We start from the raw sequence: 25,094 nt of genomic DNA on the forward strand, positions 1-25,094 counted from the left end.
GTGTTATGATCAAGGGTGAGGTATTTACTCCTTTCCTGGCCTGTGCTCTACTCCATGAGTGACCACAAGCAATCTTTTCTGTCTTGGAACTGTGAGGAGGATTTTCTCTTCACAGCCACTACGAGCTCCACCACTCCAGCGCTCCTCCTTGCCCCAGGACTGCCATCCAGAACTGTGGCCTAGATCCAAACACAGGCAAAGCAAGAGAATCCTGCACCAGCAGAGAGATTACCTGAAATCCCCCACTGATCAGCCACTGGATTCCCTCTCAGTCCATGGGCCAGAAGCTCAGGATGCAGCCACCACCCCGGGGCCAAGCTTGGAAAATGGGGCTGAGACCCAGAGCTTCTTTCTCTCACAGTAGAAACAGACTTTTCCCACTGACCTTCTAAGTTGTCTTTGGCATTCATGGGTTGAGATGTCTGGAAAGTGCCACAGCTGCCTGCAATTCAGTCCTCTGAGGCCTGCTCCAGGTTTGCTGTGGCCTATGCACCCACGCCAAACTGTGCTCCTCTACCAGCCTGGTGTGATATGCATTTCCAATCAATCATCCAGGTTGTCTTGGGCTGGAAATTTGTTTCACTTTGTCTTTTTTGCTTTAGAATTTGTTTAGAGCCATTTTTTTATAGGTATTTGGAGGGGTTTGGGGGGAGAGCTCAAGCAAGTCACTGCTTTTACTCCACCATCTTGGCTCTGCCCCTGGGGTGAGTTCATTCTAAGTATTAGAGATGGAACCCACAAAGGCACAGAGGCAGAAATTTCAGGGAAAGAACCAGGAATGGTGAATAGTTCAGTTTGGCTGAAACACAAATTATATAATAGCCTTAATCTGTTATTCTTATATTTTAGTCCAGAATTTAAGATTTCAAATGGATATAGTCTTCACAGTCACAGTATTTCAGAGTGGAAAAGGGACTCAGGTACCATCTAGTTCAATGCACAGCTGCCTGAATATTAATCTCTTTTATAAACAAACTTAAAATGTAATCATCCAGCCTTGGAAGGGGAACTGTGTGAGTTTAGATTTGAAGAGTAAATTGATAGATCACAGAGAACTTTGAAGGCTGGGATCCAGAGTTAAATGTTATGTAGTCAGTGGTAGGGAGTCATTGAATGTTTTTGGAGAGGGGAGTGGCGTCATCATAGGAATGCTTTAGGAAGATTCCTTGGGCACTATTATGGGGGTATAGATTGAAAAAGGGAAGGCAGGTTGGAGCCTAGAGGATAATAGCTGAAGGAAAAGGGAGGAGGGCCTGAGTAAGTAGTCTCTTTGGCAATTGAGGAGGGATATAAAAGATGTTGAGGAGGTGGTGGCAACTGAATGCATGTAAGGGAGAGGAAAAGGGAATAACTAAAGATTATTCCAAGGCTATGAGTCTATGTGGCTGGAGAATGTGGGATATTCCTTCAAAACCTCTGGAGGTAGTAGGGAATGGTTAAGTTTGAGAAAACTAGTGGAGACATTCATTAGGCAATTGAAAATAGGTGATTCTGGCTCTCAGGAGAGTCTGGGATAGAGATCACTAGAGGAATATAAAGACACAAGAAGAGGGAAAAGAGAACCTTGGAAGATATACATATTTAAGTGGATGGAAGAAAAATGAAGAGCTAGCAAAGGAGACAGAATGTGCAGCTGGTCAGAGAAATGAGAGAACTATGAGAATTTAATTTTATGGAAGGCAAAAGAGGATAAAATACCTAGCTTTGCCATCAGTTAACTATGGAGTCTACAAAATATTATCCATTCCGGGCCTTAGTTCCTACTTAAAAAAATTAATTAGACCAGATTGATTCCTAATAGTCCCTTAGAAGTCATAATTATCTGTCTCTAGAGAGGAGGCATGGAATGATGAGGGCCAAGCAGTGGATTTCTAATCGGAAATAGATCTAAGAGGAACATGAAGGGTTACTGAGTTCAAAATGGTCAAATCTCCTCACTTGACAAATATGAGGAAACTGAGGCATGGGGGAGGTTAGGTATTAAGCAACCTGTCTAAATTTTCACAGATAGTAAACAGCAGAACTGGATTTATACTCTCCTCATATTCCCTGATTTTAAATACAGTTGAGGGTTTTTCCCCACTGTGGTTTTCCACCTTGGAATCAGAATGCTTTCACTGAAGCCCTGATTCTATCACTATATTTGTGACTTTGGACATCTCAGCCTTTCAGTGTCCTTGTCTGTAAAATGATGGTGATAATATGGTGATATATACCCTATTTGATTCACAGAGTTTTTGGAAGAATCAGATGGGATAATATAGGTGGAAGTAACTTGGAAAAAATGTACCATGTAAGTTTATAATGTAAAAATGTACAGTTTACAGTGTAAAATCAATGTCAGTCAGGTCCTTGTAGTATTATATATTAGAGGTTTGCATAAAACCCTTAGACTTTAGGCAAAGGGAAGCTCCCAATAAGTAACAAGAATGGACCTATAAGTGAACTTGACTTTAAGAGCAAGGGCTCAGTTTTCTCTGTTGAACTTAATTCCAAACTCAGGCAGCCTGTGATCTGTTCTCTGTTTCCCTTAATAGGGAAAGCCTGCGTACATTTATAGATAACCAACTCCCTGCAATGAATCCCACCTGTAGTATCAGAAAGCAACAGGCATGCTGTTTGTTGCACCACAGCACACTAATCAGACTGACTGTGAAGAGGCTGTCAAGTCAATTTCCTCTACTTTTCCATTCTTTCCTAGAACATCTGTTATGAGAAGTCCAGCTTATCTAGAATCAGATCTGTGGATTCTCTTTATACCCCTCTTGTTTATAAATCCCAGTCTAAGCTAAGGGCTTTTAACTCCTCCCCTCTTTACTTCATGAAAAAGGAAGAGTATTTATCTTTTCAAAATTCTTTCTGTAGTTTCTGAGCAATACAATATCCCCACCTCTTCATGAACTCTAACCACTCAGTTTTTCTGCTTTCTTTTACTTGGTTATCTCCTCTCCCCTTCCCCCCCCCCCCCCAAGAAGCCTGGCTTCTTATGGTCAGGGTCTCTTCTATTAACAATTAGAATATCATCTTTATCATGATGTGTTCTGTGCCCATACTAAAGAGGCAGAGATGCAGGCATATTTAATGTACTGAGTTTAGTTCTGAACATCATATTTTAGGAAGGAAATTGACAAGCAGGTAAACACCCTAGAACACGGAAATTGGAGTGGTGAGAGGACAAGAGATTTTTCCCTGCAAGAATCCATTGAAAGAACTTGGAAAAAGGAGATAAGACCATGGATCTGATAGATGTCTTCATTTCTGACTCTGCTCTTAGGCCCTGTTTTGCTGTGGGCAAATCTCTTTAGCCCTTCACATCCTCACTTAAAAAGGAGGGATTTGGATTAATTGATTTCTAATGGTCCTTCCATATATGTCTATGATTCTATAAGTATATCATTTTGCTATGTGAAATGAATATTTAGTAGATACAACATTCTAGCCATTATAGATTGCTAGATTACTGAGGTAGGTAGGTAGCACAATGGATAAAGTGCTGGACCTAGAGTCAGGAAGACCTGAGGTTGAACCTAATCTTGAATACTTACTTAACTATGTGTCCCTGGCAAGTCACTTGACCTCTGACTCCCTCAGTTGCTTTATCTATAAATTGGGGATAATAATAACACCTACATCACAGCATTGTTGAAAGGCTAAAATGAGATGCTTGTAAGGCATTTTGCAAAGCTTAAAGCACAATATAAATGTGAAATATGACAATGATTAATGTTAGTGATATACAATGTTACCTTTAATCTGTGGAAATGCAATGACATATTCTGGCTATTTTAATAAAAGCAATACATTTTTGTCTAGCACTTTCCTTACAATCTACCTGTGAGATAGGTAGCAAGGTATTGTTATCTCCACTTTAGAGTTAAGTAATAATAGCTAACATACACACAACACAACTTTAAACTTCACAAAGTACTTTTCATATGTTATCTCATTTGAGAGAACAGAAGCACAGACATTTGCCTATGGCCAATGTCAGGACAAATTCCAAAGACTGTATGTCTCCTTGCCTCAAGTCTCCCTCTACTACAATCTGTCTTCCACATAGCTGTCAAAATAATTTTTGTAGAACATAAGTCTGACCAGTCATCCCTTCCCTCCCCACACTCAATAGACATCAGTAGCTCCCTATTGCCTCTAAGGACAAATAGAAACTCTTCTATTTAGCATTTCATGACTTCATTTATTCCTTTCTTTCTGCTCTTACTCATTTCCCCCCTCCACAAACTCAATCATCCAGCCATAGAGCCTTCTTGCTATTCATCACGTATAACATTCTATCTCTCACTCCTATACCATACCAGCCTGTCTTACCTAATCCTCTTCCTCACCTCTATATCTTAGAATCACTGGTTTCTTTCAGGATTTAGCCCAAATGCCATCTTCTGAAAGAGGCCTTTCTAGGCCTCCTTCAGCTGGAATTGCCTTCCCCTCTAAATGTACTTTTTAATCTACCATTTTATTTATCTAGTATGCAATTATATATGTTTATGTTGTCTTTCCCATTAGAATATAGGCTTCTTTAGAGCAGAAATTATTTTTATTTTTTCTTTATAACACTAGTGCTTGACAGATAGCAAGCAGTAAATATATGTTGACTGATTAATTGCTCATAGGCTCTGATAGAAGAAAATTCCATATAAGAAATTCCCTTTACCAATGAAATCTTGGATCTAGAGTAAAAAATAAAAGGGAAGGGGAGAAAAACATAGATGGTATGCGTGTGCACACACACATACACACACCATCTATGTTTCTCTCCCCTTCCTTTTTAATTTTTTGTGGCCAAAACCATGGATCTGATATAGATAGCTTCAGTCCTAGCTCTGCTCTTCAGGCCCTGTTTGGCCATGGGCAAGTCTCTCTAGCACTTCATATCCTACCTACAAAAGGAGAAATTTGGAATAGATGATTTCTTTTTTTTTTTGCACTTAATATTTTATTTTTCCAATTACATGTAAAGATAGTTTCAACTTTAATTTTTTGTAAGATTTTGAGTTTCAATTTTTTTTCCTTCCTCCCTTCCCTCTCCCCTCCCCAATACAGCAAGGAAACCTATATAGGTTATACATGTACAGTCATGTTAAACATATTTTACATTAGTCATGTTGTGAAAGATGAATCAAAGTGAACAAAAGGGAAAAATCACAAGAAAGAAAGAACAAAAAAGCAAAGTGAAAACAATATGCTTTGATCTGTGTTCAGAGTCCACAGTTCTTTCTCTGGATGTGAATAGCATTTTCCATCATCAGTCTTTTGGAATTGTCTCAGATCATTGTATTGCTGAGAAGAGCTATGTCAGTCATAGTTGATTATTGCACAATGTTATTGCTACTTCATGTAATGTTTTCCTGGTTCTGCTCACTTCATTCAGCATCAGTTCATGCAAGGCTTTCCAGGTTTTTCTGAAATCATCCTGCTCATCAGTAGTATTCCATTACATTTATATACCACAGCTTGTTTAGCCATTCCCCAATTGATGGGCATCTCCTCAATTTCCAATTTTTTGTCACCACAAAAAAGCTGCTATAAATATTTTTGAACATGTGGATACTTTTCCCTTTTTTATGATCTTTTTGGGATACAGACCTAGTAGTGCTTTTGCTGGATGTAAGGGTACGCATAGTTTTATAACCCTTTGGGTATAGTTCGAAATTGTTCCCAGAATGGTGGGATCAGTTCATGACTCCACCAACAACGCATTAGTGTTTCAATTTTCTCACAAGATAAGATGATTTTTAATGGTCCTTATAGATATGCCTATGATTCTATGAGTATATACATGCACCAACACACACGTATGTATATATACACACCAACACAATGCATACACATATGTTTATCTCCCCTTACCTGCATGTGTGTGTGTGTGTGTGTGTGTATACACACACACATCTAATATATACATATATAGTATAAAGTTATCAAATTAAAGCTCAGATTTGTACAGATTAATTTCACTTTTTGTTGTTGTTGATATGCATGCCATCCATTTGAAAAATGTGAGTCAGATAGCCACCCTGAGTAATCATTTCCTGTAGTAATCTCCCCATTAGTGTCATTCTTTTGGCTACTACAAAAGTAGAATGTTTCCATCTTCAAAACCTTAGGTTGAGGCATATGTGGAGAAAGGACTTAATTCCTATTCATGATGATTGATTTTATAATGCAAGGAAATATTTCTTCTATTAGCATCAGAGGGACTTGCTGGATGAAAGGAAAATAAACCCCCTAAACATATTTGTATTTTTTTTTCTGCGAAGTCCAACAACATCATTGTCTGTCTACAGATAAGGAAGATTGGTATGACTGTTAAGATAATAATAAATTATGTTAAGATAATAATAAATTATATCTGAGGACTAATTTGACGATCAAAGATGCTCTTTGGGAGATATCACTTTATTGGTAGGAAAAAGCTTTACTTTTTCTCTCCTGTCTCTTATATTTGTGCTGTGTATCTTGCAAAGATCATTCCCCGCAGTTTTTGAATCTTGATGCTTAATTTAACACAAAGGTCTTTGAGAAGCACAATGGGGGGTTGTTCTAGGTAGAGCTGGTGTAGAGGAAATTGAAATGTGCATGTTTTTTCTCATTTATCAAAGAAGTATAAGAATTTAACTGACATTTTATATCAAATGAATTATGAACTGTGTTTAGTACCTAAGGGAACAACAGCTAAATTAGACTTTCGGGCTAAAAAAAGAGAAAATGTGGTGCATAAAAATAGTTTTGAAAAAAAAATAAACTGTCTAATCACTTCTGTTATTTTGTCTAATTCTGACATATTCTGTGGTTTGTTTTTTATAAATTAATGAGTGCAGAATACTCTTAAGTTCATAGGATTTAAATCATTTAAAAATGATTAAAAAATAAGGATCTTTCTTAAAATTGAGAGCTAGAAGTACTATTAGATAACATGAAGTCCAACCCTTTTATTTTACAGATGAGAACAGGGATGTCCAGAAAGATTAAATAATGGTCAAGGTTGATGCCCAAATGCTCAACTGAATCTGTGATTGTATCAATTCAGACATTATTTCCAGTTGTAGAGATTGTAATTCATCCATTCTCACTTTTCCTGTGAAACTATATCCTTTTCTAAATATGTACCAGGGAGTCCATCCAATATTCTGAAAACCATTCTTGCTTTCTCTTTGCAGCATGAGTATACAGGCTACTGTATTTTTTTAATCATATAGTTCTTTGATGACATCTTATACTCCAATTTTTATTTGCACTTTTATTGTTTTGTTTTGTTTTATATTGCTTCTTACCCATACCTACCATATGCTGCTTTTTTGGCTTCTGAGTGATAGAACATATGGTTAGTATTTCGACCTGTGATTTCACTCCTTGTTGAATAAACTCTTTTTACCAGTGCAAAAGAGCAACTTCCTTGAAATTTATAGACCTAGAGAACTGGCTACAGAACTTAGAGGTTAAATGACTTTGCTAAGGTCACATAACCAGTAATTATATAGATATACATGAATATACACATATCTATGTCTATATAAACACAAATGTATATGTGTACATATGAATGCGTATTTAGATATACACAAATGGTATTTACACTAATAGATGGCATGCATGTCAACAACAAAAGGTTAAATTAGTCTGTACAAATCTGAGCTTTAATTTGATAACTTTATACTACATATATATGTGTGTATATATTAGATGTATTGTGTATGTGTGTATATACATGGATAAAAGTCACTTAATTTGTATTGCCTCAATTTCTTCATGGTAAAATGGAGATAATATCTAAGAGTTATTATTAGGATTAAATAAGTTTAATATGTATAAAGTGCTTTGTGAACTTTGAAGAGCCACATAATTGCTATCGTGATGATCAGCTATTTTCATCTTCCCCTTACAGTGTAAGCTCATCGTGAGCAAATTGCTTCATTCTCTGTTTTTGTGTCCCCAGTACATAGCACAGTGCAGGTTTTGTTCCAGACCACCGCAATAAAATGGATATTGCAATAAAGCAAGTTACATAAATTTTTTTAGTTTCCCAGTACATATAAAAGTTATATTTATACTGTACTATAGTATATTAAGTGTACAATAGCATTATGTCTAAAAACAATTCATATACCTTAATCTTAATGTACTTTATTGCTAAAATATGCTAGCTATCATCTGAGTCTTCAGCAAGTCATAATTGTTTTGCTGGTGGAAGGTCTTGCCTGGATGTTGATAGCTACTGACTGATCAGAGTGATGGTTGCTGAAGTTTGTGGTGGCTATGTCAAATTCTTAAAATAAGACAGTAATGAAATTTGCTGTTGTAGTGATTGACTCTTCCTTTCAGTTGAATACTTAGATACCATTGTAAGGTTATTAATTGGCCTAATTTCAATACTGTTTACCTCAGGGAATAGGCTGGAGGAGAGGAAGAGAGACAAGGGAATGACTGGCTTATGGAGCAGCCAGAACACACACATTTATTGATTAAGTTTGCCATCTTATATGGATGCAGTTTGTGGCATCCCACAACAATTACAATAGTAACATCAAAGATCACTGATCACAGATCACCATGAAAGATACAATAATAATAATGAAAAACTTTGAAATATTGTGAGCATTACAAAAATGTGACACACAGATACAATGTGAGCACATGTTGTAGGAAACATGGCACCAGTAGATGTGCTTGATGCAGGGTTGCCACAAAGCTTCAATTTGTCACAAAAACCCCCCCACAATATTTGCAGAATACAATAAAAATAAGTATACTTATACTCAAAAAATTTTTGATGATGATTGAATCCAACCCCATCATTTTATACCTGAAGTAATTGAAGCACAGAAAAGGGTTTTTCCAGGGTCACCTAACTAGTGTCTGATATGAGAACCCAGGGAACCCCAACTCTAAGTCCAGTATCCTATCCACCAAGCCAGGTTGTGGACTGATGGGTGAGCTTTACAAGTTGTTCACATAGCTGCAAATCTGGAGTGTAGGAGTTGTTAATCTACTGTTTTTCCTGTGCATATGATTAAGAAATTATTTTGAGTGGTTATGGGTTATGCCCAGGAGGCTCTTCATTGTTGTATTTGATGTAATTAGCACAATGTTACCTCCCATGCAGAGAATCTGGAGGAACTTACTATCTATAGGACATGACTTTTTCAAAATGGACTCTGCTCCAGATCTCCTCTATAACAGTACTGTGTGACCGTTAGTAAGCATGGTTTCACTGTTCATGCCTCACTTGATATCGGGAGCAGACAGTCATCAAACAAGTTTATTTCAGTTATGTATTTCAAGGAATCTTGAATTTTGATACAGGAGAGATACCCTACATAAGATAATTATTAAGGCATCATTTTGCTCTACCAAATCAAGACCTTTTATATCAAATGAGCTAATATTTCTAAATCACTGAGCATAGTGCCTTACGCATGGTAAGAACTTTGTAATTGCTCATTCCCTCCTTCTCCATATAAGTAGTGGTATCTAATATTTTGTCCATGTTTCAGTCAATTATGTGTTGACAGAAGTGTAGTCTACTGTTAAATACCATTTGTGAAAGCCTGCTTGTTCCCTAAAAATACTTTGATCAAAGATGCCCTCAGTGCATATATATAGATTATAAAAACTTTATAAAAACTTGAATTACTAATAGTAAGAGAAATGCTAGATTGTGTCTTTTTGAGGATCAGCCTTGCTAAGTACAGAGACTCATTACTAATAGGCAGTAAAAGAAATGTTGGACATTAAACACATATAAATACAAAATTGCCAAGCACTATGTAGGCACTTTTTGATTCCATTGCAAAAGTGGTGGCAGAATAGGCTGCAAAAGGTGCTACGAATCAACATTTTATGTCATCTACAAATAAAATGTTAACTCACATAAATGTTAGTCCAAACATCATAATCATTCTAGTGACCAACAGTGAGTTGCTAAATTGCTAGAGGATTTAAAATAACATTCTTACAATGGAAAAACTAGAAAATATACAAAAGTTGTAGTTAAATGGAAGGTTGGCTCACAAGTTATCAGAAACATAAAGAAAGCAGCTATTAGTTTCTTCATTCATCCAATGTCAGAAAGAAATATACCATCATGTAGGATTTGCTCATCTTGTTTTTCAGTATCCTTGATGTTCAGGCACTGGGACAACAATGAAGATAATAAAGGTTTATTTTGCTATCATTTGCTATAGCAAATAAAAAAGAGAAACTGTTTAAAATAAAATTCATTGATGCCTTTCATTTTTACATAGTCATTTCAGATAATATTCCATCCCCTCTCCAGATTGAGGTCTTACCTGTAGGAGAAGAATAATTAAGCAAAACATCAGATAACATTACCAGAATATATACTGAAAATGTATGTATCATTCTGAGCAACCATTTTTACTATATCTCTGCCAAGACAAAGGAGGTTCTTCTCATTATCTGTGTTCTCAGACCATTACTGTTTATTCAGTTACTCATAGTTTGGCTTCTTTTCAGTAAATCTTTTCTTTTCATTATTGAATTTATTTTGTATATTTTCTATCTTGGTTTTAGTTCATTCTATATGAATTTATAGGAATCCTCCCATGTTTCTCCTGATTCCTTAGATTTACCATTTCTGCACAATAAATAATGTTTCAGTTGTGTCCAACTTTCTGTGACTGCTTTTGGAGTTTTCTTGGCAGAGATACTGGAGTGGTTTGCCATTTCTTTCTCCAGCTCATTTTACATAAGAGGAAACTGAGGCAAACAGGGTAAGTGACTTGCCCAAGATCACACAGCTAGTAAGTGTTTGAAGCCGAATTTGAACTCATGAAGATGAGTCTTCCTGACTTCAGGCCCAGCCCACAAAGCACTGTGGTGCCACTAGCTTGTCCATTTTGACTAGAAGATAGCATACATTAAGGGGAGTAATGTGAGATGAGCTTCTGAAAAGCTCTTAAATACCAATCTGGGAAATCTGTACTTTCTCCTTCATTCAGTAGGGACATAGTGGAAGTTCTCAAGTAGGACGATGATTGATGCTGTCAGACTTGTGCATTAGGAAGGTTATTTGGGTAGCTGTGAAGAGATGATGTATTGGTGAGGGGAAAGTGGAAACTGGCTGTCCAGTGAAGAGGTTGTTGTTTTAATCCAGGAGAAGGGTAGTGAGAGTCTGAACTAGATGCAATGGCCACATGAGTGGAGAGAAGGGTTCAGATGTGAGAAATAGTATGGGAGTCGAATCAGCAAACTTGTTGACTGCTATGGAGAACGTCAGAGAAGGAAGAGTTGAGTTTTGGGTTATGGGAAGAATGGAGATGGCCTCAATAAAAGTGAAGGAATTTGAAAGTGGAACGATGTTTCAGGGAAAGATTTAGTATGTTCTTTTTTGGACATGTTTAATTTGGGATACCTACAGTGGTACAGTAGATACAGTTAGATTGAGTCTGGAAGACCTGAGTTTGAATCTTTTCTCTACTTTTACCACCTTTGTAACCCTAGGCAAGTCACTTAACATTTCTCAGACTTCAGTTGCTTTTCTGTAAAGTAGGATATTAATAGTATCTCCCTTTTACAGCTGAGGTGTGTATTAAGTGAGAGAATATATGTTAAGTGCTTTGTAAACTTTAAAATATTATTATTATCATTATGAAATTGTAGCTTAAGAAAGAGACTAGGGATGATTGTCCTCTTGTTTTTGAGGGCTCTGCATACAGATGCTAATTGAACATGTTGGTTCTAATGAAGTCACTAAGAAAGGAGGACCGAAAAACAAAAACAAAAAAAAAAGAAGAAAAGACAAAAAAAAAGGAGGGCCTAGAACAGAGCCTTAGGGTACATGCAAAGATAAAGAGTGGGATATGTGTAATGATATAGCAAAAGGCACTTAGAGAATACATTCAGGTAAAGAAATTACATGAGGTCAATGTCATAACAACTTTTGGAGGTGATAGTGTCTAGGAAGAGGAAGTAGCTCACAGTGGCCAGAGCTACAAAGTAGTAACAAAGAATGAAGGATGCAAAAATTTCATTGGATTTCACCATTAAGAGCTTATGAGTCACCTTGGGAAGAGTAGATATGGGAGGAAGTTCAGGCAATGAGAAAGTTCCTCTTTACTAATATAACATATGTCACATGACCCAAGTGTATGTATTTTCAGGATAATTCTGGTAAATAACTAAACAATTAACCGATGTTAGCATTTGATTCAATTTACTTGTTAAGATGACTGCAATAATCAGATCTGCTCAGGTTTTTTGAATATTTAAGATGACTGAATTTTTCAACCATTTGGTGACCATTTTACTATTGGACTTTTCAATTCCAAAAGATTAGATTGTTACCAATATACAGAATCTAAATCTAAACTAGAGTACTTTTTTCTGCATGCTCCTAATATTAATCTGTGAAATTAGGTATTAGTTTAGCTTATTCATCAATGTATCAACCAGTGAATTACCTCCATGGAATGTGACTTTGACCATAAGGAAATTTGGATAATTATTTAAATTATTTATTCGACTTGCAATGTGAATTTTCAAAGGATATGATTTCCTCAGCTTGAGGAATCCCTCCCCTAATGCAAATCAGGACTTATCTAAGATTTAGTAGGTGTATTTGGGAACTTTTTTCTGAGGCACAGAGAGACTTGCCTAAGGTTACATTGCTGGAAAGTAGTGGAAGCATAATTTCAATCCATGTCTTCTTGATCCCAAGTTCAGCACCTTATTCACTATTCTTTACTGTATCTCAACCCTGTATATGCATGTCATTTCATAAAGATAATAAATATTTCTAAACTCAATTTCATAAAGATAGTTCACATTTATATAGTACTTTAGGTTTATGTAATACTTTCTCGACAACTGCCTTGTGAGGTGGCAATATAAGTAATATGTAATAATAATACAAATACAATATTTTTCCCATTTCACTGATGAAGAAACTGACTCAGGAAAGTAAAAAAGATGTCTGTGATGACAGAGCTTATAACACACTTGAATTCTCTGAGTTCATGTATATTTCTTTACTTTTCACTGCTCTTTTGAGGAATTCTTTTCAACTAAGAAAATGAAAAAAATAGAACCTAGAATACTACAGTTTAAATTTGTAAGAATAATTTTGTTTGGTATTTTTAAATTATATTTTAAATTGAAGCTACAATCAAAATATTCTGGGGCTCAGACACTCAAGGAACAATTGTTTCATCGTTTCTGCATAGAAACCAAATTGGATGCATGAAACAATATTCAAAATAATCTAATTTCCAACAGTAATTCTCATGTCAATAGTAAAAACTTGAATAGGATGTCTAAATCTGCAATACCTCTTTATGGAAAAGAGATAGAGTATGACCAGTGATTTATGATGTCAAAATCAAAGACTCAAAACTAAACAATTCCAGATGTTATACCCACTAATCTTGGGGTCTTTAATTAGTCTGACAAAGAGAGAGTTTCACATGCTCATTGAACAAATGATGTATCTAATGAAATTCAAAATCCTTATATTTTTCTCTGAGAGCAATCAGCTCTATCATTCCCAGCTTTGGGGTATTTCAAAATTAACTGAGGCTGACTTAAAACTGTCTGATACTACTTGATTAACAAACTCACTTGAAATAAGCTTACAGAGTAGTTTCAAGTCACCTTTTTTCAATATTAACCACTAAGAGATGTGGGAGTATAAGAATATTGCCTTGGTCTTGAGACAATATTGGCATATTGACCCATTTTTTAATAGAAATGGTCAATAATGATATTCAGTTGCATGTTTTTATTCTTATGCCTTCAATTGACATCTCTGCCTACGATTTCTCTGTTACTCTTCTTATATGCTAAAACCAGGGAAAGATGTTTCTTGGCTTTCTTTCTCCATCTTCTTAGGTCATCCATAGTGAACATGGGGGCAATCTTTCATTTTCTGAAGGATGATTACTTAGGTTTTGTGAGATCTGCCAATTTCACTTCACACAGACTTTGACAAATATTTTCATCAATTTTGATTTATATTTTCATACCCATGAAATGTCGCTTGAATTTGCACTTTCATTCAAATGAAGTCAATTTAATCATATGAAAAAGAGATGGTTCAGTCACTCAAAATATTCTTCATGGTTTATAAAATATCCTAATGATGATGATGATGCCACTTGGGGGATTAGACCTATAATTTCTTTGGTATATGTAACTTCTAGTAGAAAATTCTCCCTACCAATACTGATGAAAAACTATTTTATGGTTTAGAGTCTTAGAAGGTTACCTATAACATTGAGATGCTAAGTAACTTTCCAAGTGTTATGTAACTAGTATGTGTCAGAGCCAAAAATTAACATCTTCCAGATGCCAAGGCCAACTCTGTAGAGACTAAACCATAGCTACCTCTCAAAAAACCAAAATGAAATGAAACAAACAAAACAAACAAACAAACAAAAACAGAATTGAGACTGGCCTTCTTACCAGCCAATGACCTTGAAATCAATTTCTGACAAACTTCTAGAGGTATAGTTTGTGAATATTTAGACTAGGAAGCAGTGATAATTAAGGGCATGGGGCAACTAGGTGGCATAGTCATTGAGTTCTGGCCCTGGAATCAGGAAGGCTCATCTTCCTGAGTTCAAATCTGGCCTTGGACCCTCTTTTCTTTTTTTGGATAGTAACTAGATTAGTAGGTCATGGGAATGCTGAATTCACAATGAACTACAGTTTCAGCAAAGTATTTTCCAAAGTCTCTTGTGCTCTCCTTATCAATGGGATGGAGAGATTTGTGCTAGAAAATAGTACAGTTAGGTAAATTCAAAACTAGTTGAATAAAAGGCACCAAAGAATAGTCTTTTTTGAGCTGAGGCCAACTTAAAGGAAGATTTCTAGTAGAATGCACTCAGAAAATTTTTTTCATCCCTAATCTAGGGTATTGACTTTGTGAGTGACAAGAAGAGGAAGGATTAGAATGATGTTGTGTATATAGAATTGACAAGAGTTAGCAAATGATTGGTCATGGAGGGTAAAGAACCAGTAGTATCTCAGATGTCTCTTCCCAATTGGGTTTCTAGTCCCTTTTTCACCAGACCCAACACTGTTCCCCTCTGATATTTGACTCTGAGTATCTTCTGCTTTTCCCTAGACTTCTATCTTTCCTTCAATTGCAGAGCAGAATCAGTGTTTGCTGTTTCTTCCAGTACTGGGAAGGTTCAGCCTGGATCACTACTGTGAGCAACCTCTATACTTTCTTGTACTCACAGGGTCATGTTTGTGGAGCTAGTTCAGAGTGAGAATGTTAAAATGAAGCTTTTAGATTCAGTTTTCATTGCTAGTTCATGGGATTTTTAACCACATGTGTGGCTTTTGTCATCATATAAATTCAGCTATAATTACTTTTTATATGGTTCAAAATATCTTTCTTTTGAGTTTTCAATGGTGGAGAAATTTGCACAAAGCGTCTTTTTAGCTGGTTTGTGGAACATGTGGGCCTTTGTTTATAAAAGGCAACTTCCAGGGTATGCCATAGACAGGTGTTAAATTAATCTCTTTGTCTACAGAATAGTACCATGGAAAGAGTACTGATATTGGAACTTGATGACCTCAGATCAGATCCTAGCTCTGTCATTTGTACCAGCTGTATGACATTGGATAAATCACTTAATCCAACTGGGCAGTCCTTCTCTATAAAATGGTGGACTTGGATTTGATGACCTCTAATGTCTATTCCAGCTATAAACTTATGATCCTCTGAATCCTCTACTTTTATGATATTGGACAATAATAATTAAAGGGTATATAAAGTATCTACATGTCGAATATATTATATTTCATATAATTTGTGTTAAGTATATTTTAGTGCATCTTTAGTGTTGAGCCATTTAGTGTTAAGTAATTTTAGTGTATTTAATATTGAAAATAATGCAGCTGTGTATTATAGGATTTTTTTTTGTTACACAGAATATGTAATTAATCAAAGCTTACATTATCCAGGATTTCAAAAATAAATGTTCATGCATCTTGTGGATTTCGATCACCTTGGTTTTCACAGACTATGTGGTCCTTGTGAATACAGTAGGAAGATTTAATGTTGAGATTTATCTTTCTGAGAATGGTAATAGAGGAGAAGGAAAGATTTACAAAGAAATATTAATAAAGTATATTTCTCTAACATTTAAGGTTTCCAAAGCAGTTTTCTGACACCTACCTAGTAAGATAGGTAGAATAAGTATTATTCTTTTCATTTTACCTATGAGCCGAGGTTTATGCAGCCTAAATGAGTTACCAAGGTTTAGCTAGCAAGTGCTAAAGCAAGGACTATTTACTCTAAGGTCAGTGTTTTATCCACCATAGTGCTATCTTATTAATTTGTATTAATAGTATGTACATATTCTCCCTCCAAAATGAATTTGTGGTCAAACAGGAGCTGTGATAAGCACAAGAGGAAAAAAAGACAGGCCAGAAAAAAAAAATGTGTATATGTGTGTGTGTGTGTGTGTGTGTGTGTATACACACACATATATACACACATATAGAAATAAATATATATGGATATCTATGTGTGTATATATACATATATATGTAATTCATAAATAAGAAAGTATTTAGAAAAGTGTTGAAAAGGTCTTGAGGAGTAGAAAGGAATGAGCTAGATATTCTAACCATGAAAGAGTTAAGAACTTAACTAGATTGACTATGATACATTCATGAAGTTGACACACAAAAAAGCAATCTCCTATTTTGCCAGTAGATAAAGGTTTATAACTACCGTGCCCTTCTAGTGATGACATATGGCCCAGCAACGTGGTCATTCACTGAGTTAAATGAAACCAAACATAGGCCCAGGCAGAGAATTATGGAGAAAGCAATGATGAGAATTATGTGACTAGAACAGACATAGAAGATAACAGGTACAGTTGAAAATAAATGAAGAACACATTCCCATAAGGAGAGGATGAAACATGATGATTTCTAAATGGAAATCTAGATAAAAATAGTTTTGTTAAAATGCCCAATGAAATGAAAAAAATGTTTCAACTAGAATGAAATTATATAATCTTTCCTTCCTGCATTCATTCAATGCACATTATTAAGTGCCTGGTATAATTGAAGAGCAAAGTGTCAGGCCCTTTTGAAGATACAAATAGGAAATAATGCATGGTCTCTGCATTCCTGAAGCTTAAGATGTAGCGATGGGAGTGACAGAATATCTGCATAACTGCATAACAAAGATGAATTAAAAAAACAACAAAAATTACTAGGTATTTATTATGTGTTAAGCACTATGCAGAGTTCTGAACATATAAATAATAAAACTTTTAAATACCAAATTATCTACAAAGGACATATAAAGGAAGATGCTATCTACATCTACAGAAAGAATCAACAATCATTTTATGTGTGTGTGTGTGTGTGTGTGTGTGTGTGTGTGTGTGTGTGTAAAATGGGTGGAGGAAGAAAATAAGATGAAAAGTTACATGATAACTTTATTATAAATGTAAAAGGAATAACAAGTTGTGCATAATAGATGTGCAGTTTCATGTACAATCATCATTTTCCCCCTATTCTACTATGTTATAGAAATGCCTGTTTTATTTCTTAGGTACAGAATAAAATTTTTAAAAAAGCAAAGGCAGTCCTTTGCTCAAGCAGCAAATGTTCTAATGATGGAAACAACCTATATGGGATAGAGGTAGCCAAGGAGGAACACTTTGGTTCTGGGAAGTTACAAGGATAGTGAGTGGAGCTACAGGAGAGCAGATGAACACAGTCTGTCCAAGAGGTTTTGGGAACAGTTCAACAATGGAAGGGAGCAATAGGAGTGGAGGGGAAAGGCATTTGAGACATGGTGGAAAAGACCAGAGAGTGAAGCAGACAGAAGGGTTTATATTTTATTCTGGAGGCAATAGGCAATAACTTGAGTTCCTTGAAGTGATCAGACCTGTGCTTTCATATCACTTTGGCAGCTATATGGAGGATAAATTGGAGCAGTGACATTTGAGGCAAGGAGTGCAGTTAGGAGGCTATTGAAACAGTCTAGGCAAGAGATGATGAGGACTTGAACTAGGATGGGGCCCGTGTGAATATACAAAGGAGACTGATGTTTGGGGGGTAGAATTGACAAGATTTTACAACTGATTAAATATGAGGTTAGGGAAGAAATAAGAATGGCCATGAGATTGGCACCCTAGGTAACTGGAAAGATGATTTTATCTTTGACAGAAATTATAAAAGAAAAAAAAAAAGAGGAAGAGAATGTTTTTGCTGGGGGGGGCAATGAGTTATTTTGTACATGTTGAATTTGAGATGCCTACAGGATATTCATCCGCAGATGTGCAATAGGCAGTCGGTAATGTAAGAATGGAATTCAGGAGAGAGAATAGGACAGAATGAATATGTAGATATGGGAATTCCTTGCTTAAGAATGATAGTTAAACTCATGAGGTTTGATGAAATCACCAAGGGAGATCGCGCAGATAAAGGAAGACAGTTGATCAAGGAGAGACTCCTGTGTATAGCCATGTTTAGTGGGAGAGGCATGGATAGGAGGCAGCAAAAGAGATTGAGGAGAGGATAGTCAGGCAGCAAAAAAAAAACCAGTAGAAAGCAGTGTCACAAAAATCCAAGGAGGAAAGAGCATTGGGATGGAAGGAATTGAAAAGAAAAGATATTAACTGTGTCAAAATGCTGCAGAGATCAAGAAGCATGAGTCCTGAGGGGAAAAAAGAAATACTGTATTTGACCATTGTATACACACACACACACACACACACACGCACACGCACGCACATTCCCCATGTACAGCATGGAGGTGTTGTGGTATGACTCTAATAGAGGAAGAAAAGACATTGCTAGCCTCTTCTCCACCTAACTCCCACCCCACCTACCCTCCTTCAAGGGAGATGCTAATTCCTTATAGGAAGAATTATAGCAGGAAGCTGGGGATCAGAGGCTATGCTCTCCTCAGAGACATAGAGCACCAGGCTAGAATTATATCTATCTATTCCCTTAAATATTACTAATCTAGGGGACACAGTTTTCAGCTTCAAGCTAACTTCTGATCAGTGTTTCATTATTGGGGGAAGGAAAACCCCAAGCTTTATATCCAAGGCTTGACTCCCTTCTCACCAAACACCATTTCTACAATGAACACACATAGTACACAGCAATGAAATCCATTTATCTAATTTGATTGCCAAACAGAAATCAAAGTCTGTATATACCAGATAATATGTAGTGAAGGAGCTCTTTAAGTGGGAGTGTGATATCTCAGCTCAACTAAGAAAGATTATCTATAAAATGTTGGGTTTGGATTAGATGATACTGCAAGTTCCATCTTATTAGTTATGATTTTAGGAAGGCAGCATGGTAGGATAGGAAGAGTATCAGATTTGGGATTAGCAGTGATCTGGGTGGCAATCTCACTTTCATCGTTTCTGGTTCTTCTTAGCCAGTAAATATGCAGTTCATTTCTAGGCCTGTACTTGAAGTCTTTCTAGTTTGGTGGGGTGTTTTACATTGGCACTACTTTGAAAAACTTAGAGTCACTTCCACAGTATGATATATTTGTCTGGAGTCATATTCTAGAATCTATAACATAGAAGAATAAAAGCCCTACTATGCTACACTCTAGACTTACTACATTTGGAATTTTGAGTTTAGTTCAGTTCTGGAAGCTACATTTTGAGAGTGATTAATGAGCTAAACTATAGGTTAGATAGAAAGTCAAGGGTCCAAATGAACTGCGGATGTTTAGAATGGGGGAAGGGATAGGAAAGCACCTTAGAAGGGACTTGAAAACAATCTTCAAATACTTGAAATGCTGTTATTTGAAAGAGATGATGTTGCAAAAAAATTGAGAACTGGGAAATGAAAGGAATGTAGGTATAAAGTTGGGCTCAATATATTTTTTCAAATCATTAGAATTATTTTTTAAAGTGGTACAAGGTTGAAAATTCTTCATCACTATAAATGTTTTGTCAGGGATATTGTAGAGGACATTTCTTCAAAGCCTGGTTGAAGTAGTTGGCTTCTGAGTGTGTTTAAAAAAAAGTGTGTGCGTGTGTTTGTGTGTATGTGTGTGAGAGAGAGAGTAGTTTGACAACCACACATAGACGTAGTGATAAAAGACATTTAAAAATCTTTTGTATTTTCCTTTTTACAAATCCTGTTGTTTCTTTACCTTGTTGCATTTAAGTTGGTGGTTTTAAATTCAGTGGTACTTGATACATTGACATATAGTTCTGTTAGTCCCTAGTAACATGCAGAAAAGACAGTATGCTCCAAGATGACATGGGAGAGGGGAGAATGCCATTTAAGTAAGAATTAAATAGCTCTATACTGAATTTTAATATATCATAAAGATATTGATGGAATTACACACTCTTACTTTTATTTTAACAAATTTTATTTTTTTCTTTTGGATTGCACAGACTCATAGCTCCTGTCATTAGTGTTTTCTCATTACCTATGACATTTTGAGAAAAGAATACTAGTAATAAAAATTACTGATTTTACTTCAATATAACTATAGTATTTTAAGATTTGTAAAGCAGCAGTCCATGCTGGGCTAGGAGTCAGGATAACCCGAGTTCAAACCCAGCCTCAGACACTTAACCAGCTGTGTGACCCCTGGGCAAATCACTTAACCTTCTGCCTCAATTTCCTTATCTGTAAAATTGGGATAATTATAGCAACTGACTTCCAGATCAAATGAAATAATATTTGTAAGGTTCTTTGCAAAATCTCAAGCACTATACTAATGCTAGCTATTGCTGTTATTGTTATTATTATTTTTATGTCATTAGTCCTCTTTGAAAATGAAGGATGAGCAAAGCAATTATTATTTTTACTTGGAGACTCATGATAATCTCCTGAGGTTGTACACAAGTATTATTACCTTGGTGCTTTGATGGATTTCAGTGATATAAGTACAATTGATGCTGCACATTGCAGTCCATCAATGTCTACCCATCTTCTTGTCTATATCCTCCTATAAATCTACCACAGAGGATACAGACAGCATGCTTGCAGCATGCAAACAGATGTCTTGAGATTTAGTGCATATCAATGAATCACACAGTCTATTAATTGTCTCCCACCTTTCCTACATGCTTGTCCCATCTTTTTTTATTCCTTTCACCCAATTTTGTACATACACACACACATATGTACATATATAGATAGATAGATACAGATGTACACATGCCTTTGATGATATCATAATGAAGATACAGGCAGTCTTATTCCCATTTCATGAGATAACTGAGCCTAAGACATTTTTGAATGTTAACGGTCACATAGCTAGTAAATGTTGAAGGTGAAATTCAAACTCAAATCTTCCTACCTGGAAGTCCAGTACTCACTATGCCACACATTCTCCAGGGCTTGCCTCTAGTATGACAAAGATTAGCCAGCTATTTTTATATAAGGGATATTCATAATTTGGGTGCTTATAACTAGGAAAGTGTCTGTGTGTAGGTATGTGTGTGTATCATTCAAAAGGAATAAAATAAAATTCTGAACGAAAAGAAGCTCACATAATTTCTCTAATTCTACAATTTCATATATCCCATGATGACTTGAGCTTATGTTTCATTATACTAATGTTTCAATTTGAATATATGTGTGTGTGTATAAAACTTTCTTCTTTTGATTTTGTATTTTGTGGCAACTGCTACACGCAGTGGCCCTACAAAATTCTTATTTCCTGGAAAAGATGTGTTGATTCAGGAGCTTGCCAGTGGAGTGGTTGCCCCGTGAGGGTCATATTAAAACTTGAGGGAAGCTTTTTGAGCAACACTGCATCCTGGAAACAATATATCAAGCTGATAGAAATATGGCTCTTCTGTTGAGAAACCAGCAGTGGAATTATGGCTGGCTCCCAGTTATAGCTTTAATACTAAAGAGTCCCTAAGGAATAGGTCTAGGATAAAAGGGGTTAAACAGAGGGAAAGATGGCATTAAAATTCTGTGGCACTTGGGGTATACAATATGAAATTAGCAGTAGATTTTCTGCAAATAATTTAAGATGATCAGTTTGTTTGGGAAGCATTTTGTAGTTTTAATGATCAAAGTGTGACCAATTTTATAGAGCACCTTTCTCATTACTACCCAATAGAGACTCCAAAGTACTTGATTTCTGTATAGTCTACTTTTGTGCTCTATTTTTGCTCTTTCTCAAGTGCATATTAATGAAACCCTCTGTGAACACTCCCAGCATCCTTTTACAAATGTGGTGTTTTACATATGTACAACATACACATATCTAGTCATATTCTCATGTTGATGTTTTTCAGCACTAATTTTCAGAGTATGAATACTATACATATTTTGCCCCTTGACCTCAATAATCCAGATTCAGAATAATTTTAGGATTCTATTATTTTTAAGTTTTGCCTTTTTGGTCTTTTTTTTTCAGACCGCTCCAGAACAAAAAGTTGCATTTATTTGTGTATTATTATGATCTGTAAGGCCAACATGGTAAGCTGGTTAGAACTTGGCATTAATGATGTCAAGATCATGGGTTTTATTCCCTCATGGACTACTCTTTTTCTCCATTAAAGTCCCATGTCAGTATAGCATTGTGGAATGGAGATGACCCTGATGTCTCAAACACTGTCCAATGAAGCTCAAGTTGCTAGTAAGAGAAAGGCCTTAAGTATGGACTCAATCATAGATCTCACATATTCCCCTGGTAGCCAGCTCCCATATAAGGATTGGCCTAGCCAAATTCAGATAAGCCCATCACTTAGCAGGTTACTCCTAAGCTAATGATTTTTTTTTCCTCTTTGGCCACAGCCACTCATAAAGACTAGATAGTCTACTATTGGACACAGGTTTTGGCAAAAGTCATACATACCCGTACGGATGAAGGGTTGAAGTACTAGTACACAGTCATAAAAGAGATGCAGTGTGTGTAGTTTTAAGAATGCCAGATGTGGATGTAGGGATCTAGTTTCTAATCTGGGATCTTGCACTTATTAATTCTGAGACTCAGTTTCCTTATCCATAAAATGAATAAGCAGATCTAAATGACCTGTAAGGTCTCTTCCAGATTTAACATGCAATGTTTCTGTGTGTAATTGATAAAGAATTATACAATTATTAATACTTTTGTGTTCATGGAGATAATACTAACAGACATAATAGAACAAAGAATACTTGTCCTGCTAATTCAAAACAAAGGTATAATTTTACACTTAGCTTTTGATTATCCCAAGGACCTTCAAGCTTATTGATGAACTATGTTCTTTATTTCTCTCTCTCTTTTTTTTTTTGCATTCTGTTGTTCCCTACCCTCTGTTAAGCATTTGTCAGCCTTATTACTTGCAGGTACAGTAACTTAGATTGGAAAGGATGGGAAAAGTACACATCCTTCAAAGACATACAAAGAGTAGAACTGAGAGTTACTGAACTGAATTATCCAAACTTTTATTTATTGTTTCCCTCCCACTTTTTCTTCCTTTCCTCTACAGGAAACCTTAAAAGTGGGTAATGCATTTTAAAACATACCTGTAAAATCATCTTTAAACTACTGCCTGACATTAAAATGCTTTCTTTATCTTGGAATGATATTTGAGCTTTTCCAAAAAGACATCTAAACTAAGCTAATGTAATTTAGAAATTTGACTATGTGAGATAGACACTCATTTGATAGAGTCATGATTATGGCCAGATAAGTTTAAATTTTCTAAAAGCCAATTCAACCATTAGAAAGTTCTTGTCTGTTTTCTCTGAAGACTCAATCTTTATTTCCCTCACTGCCAATGAATATTTCAGTTGGAAAGACCTGAAAAGTATGCATTGTAGTCCTCTCAGTTCCTATGAACTTGGTGGTTTACAAGTGTGCTGAATATGAGGACAGGTTTAACATGTGATCCTCGGCAGATGAGCTTTTCTGCTAGCCTGACAAGAATTGAAAAATATCTTGGTCTTCTTGCTGCCTAGATAACCAGGGGAGACTAAGGAAAGTGCAAGACAATTGCAAACACCTGAGGGGAGAAATACATTTTACATGAATTTGTGAGGGAAAGGTTTAAAAGCATCATATGCTGGTTTCCAGCTAATAATTTGCATTTATCATTCCAAAAATAAATACACGATTTCAGCAGGGAAAAAAATGGCCTTATGTGTTCTTATGTAGGAGTTTCATTAAAGGGGCATTTGGACTAGATAATAGGTCTAGATATCAGATGTTAGATTTCTTTATATGTTGAACAAAAAGGGGAAAAAAAGGAAAAAAGAAAGTAATATTTATTCCACTAAATTCCCCACCAGTCTTCAATTAAGCAAGCAGAAGTACAGGTGGGAATATGCTGCACATTCACTTCTCTTGATGTTTGGGGGCTTGCTTTAAGGCCTGAAATACTAATGTAATTATGTTGGAATGATGAACATGAAGAAGCTTAGTAGTTCAGGACTGAAAATGTTAAATTAAATGGACCATACTAACATTGCTGTTGATCCTGAGGAACAGTTTTTCCAGTATATGGAGCATTTCGATCCCATCCAGCATATGTTCTCCACAGTTTTCTCTGCTCTAATTCATCCATGTTTTTCGACAGCTCCAGATGGCGTGCTGCCTCCAAGGCTTTCATCTGCCACTCCAACCAGTCTTCAGGTTGTCTGGTCTACACCAGTTCGCAACAATGCTCCAGGCTCTCCCAGTTACCAACTTCAGATGAGACCTAGTCACTCCATGGATGGAATTCTAGAGTGGGCATTGAATTTTATCTGTCTCTGTCTAGATATCTCTGATATGTACAATTTCATTTAAATGGCTTACCCAAAGAATGGTCATTATTTTAATTGTCATATTTATTGTTGTATAAGAGGTCAAATCCCATCATGACAAATATAGGCAGACTTTCAATTTTAGCAAAATTGTTATTTTAAAGAGGTTTAAAAAAACAAAATTAGGAACTCATCTTCTATTTCACTCAATAACGCATTTAAAATTTAATATGATTTTAAAAATCATATACATATATATACCACTTAGGTTATATAAAGTGAAATCTACCTGAACAGAGCAAAAATTCTGAATAGGGTAACTATCAAGTTGTATCAAGCCACACATGAAAATCCATCATATTAATTTCAAGTCCCACTTCCCATAGGCAAATGATTCCCAAGCT

At 35.8% G+C, this 25,094-nt stretch overlaps 1 protein-coding gene across 1 annotated transcript in view; it reads left to right on the forward strand.

Moving 5' to 3' along the window:
- Positions 1–25,094, forward strand: part of USH2A (usherin) — a 962,202-nt gene that overhangs the window by 602,986 nt on the left and 334,122 nt on the right. The window contains 1 exon segment of the mRNA XM_020982269.2: positions 24,522–24,672. Within this exon segment, the coding sequence (XP_020837928.1) occupies positions 24,522–24,672 (151 nt within the window).

The sequence above is a fragment of the Phascolarctos cinereus genome, unplaced genomic scaffold, assembly GCF_003287225.1.
Source record: "Phascolarctos cinereus isolate Bilbo 61053 unplaced genomic scaffold, phaCin_HiC Scaffold_5;HRSCAF=322, whole genome shotgun sequence".
In the NCBI taxonomy this organism is placed as follows: Eukaryota; Metazoa; Chordata; class Mammalia; order Diprotodontia; family Phascolarctidae; genus Phascolarctos; species Phascolarctos cinereus.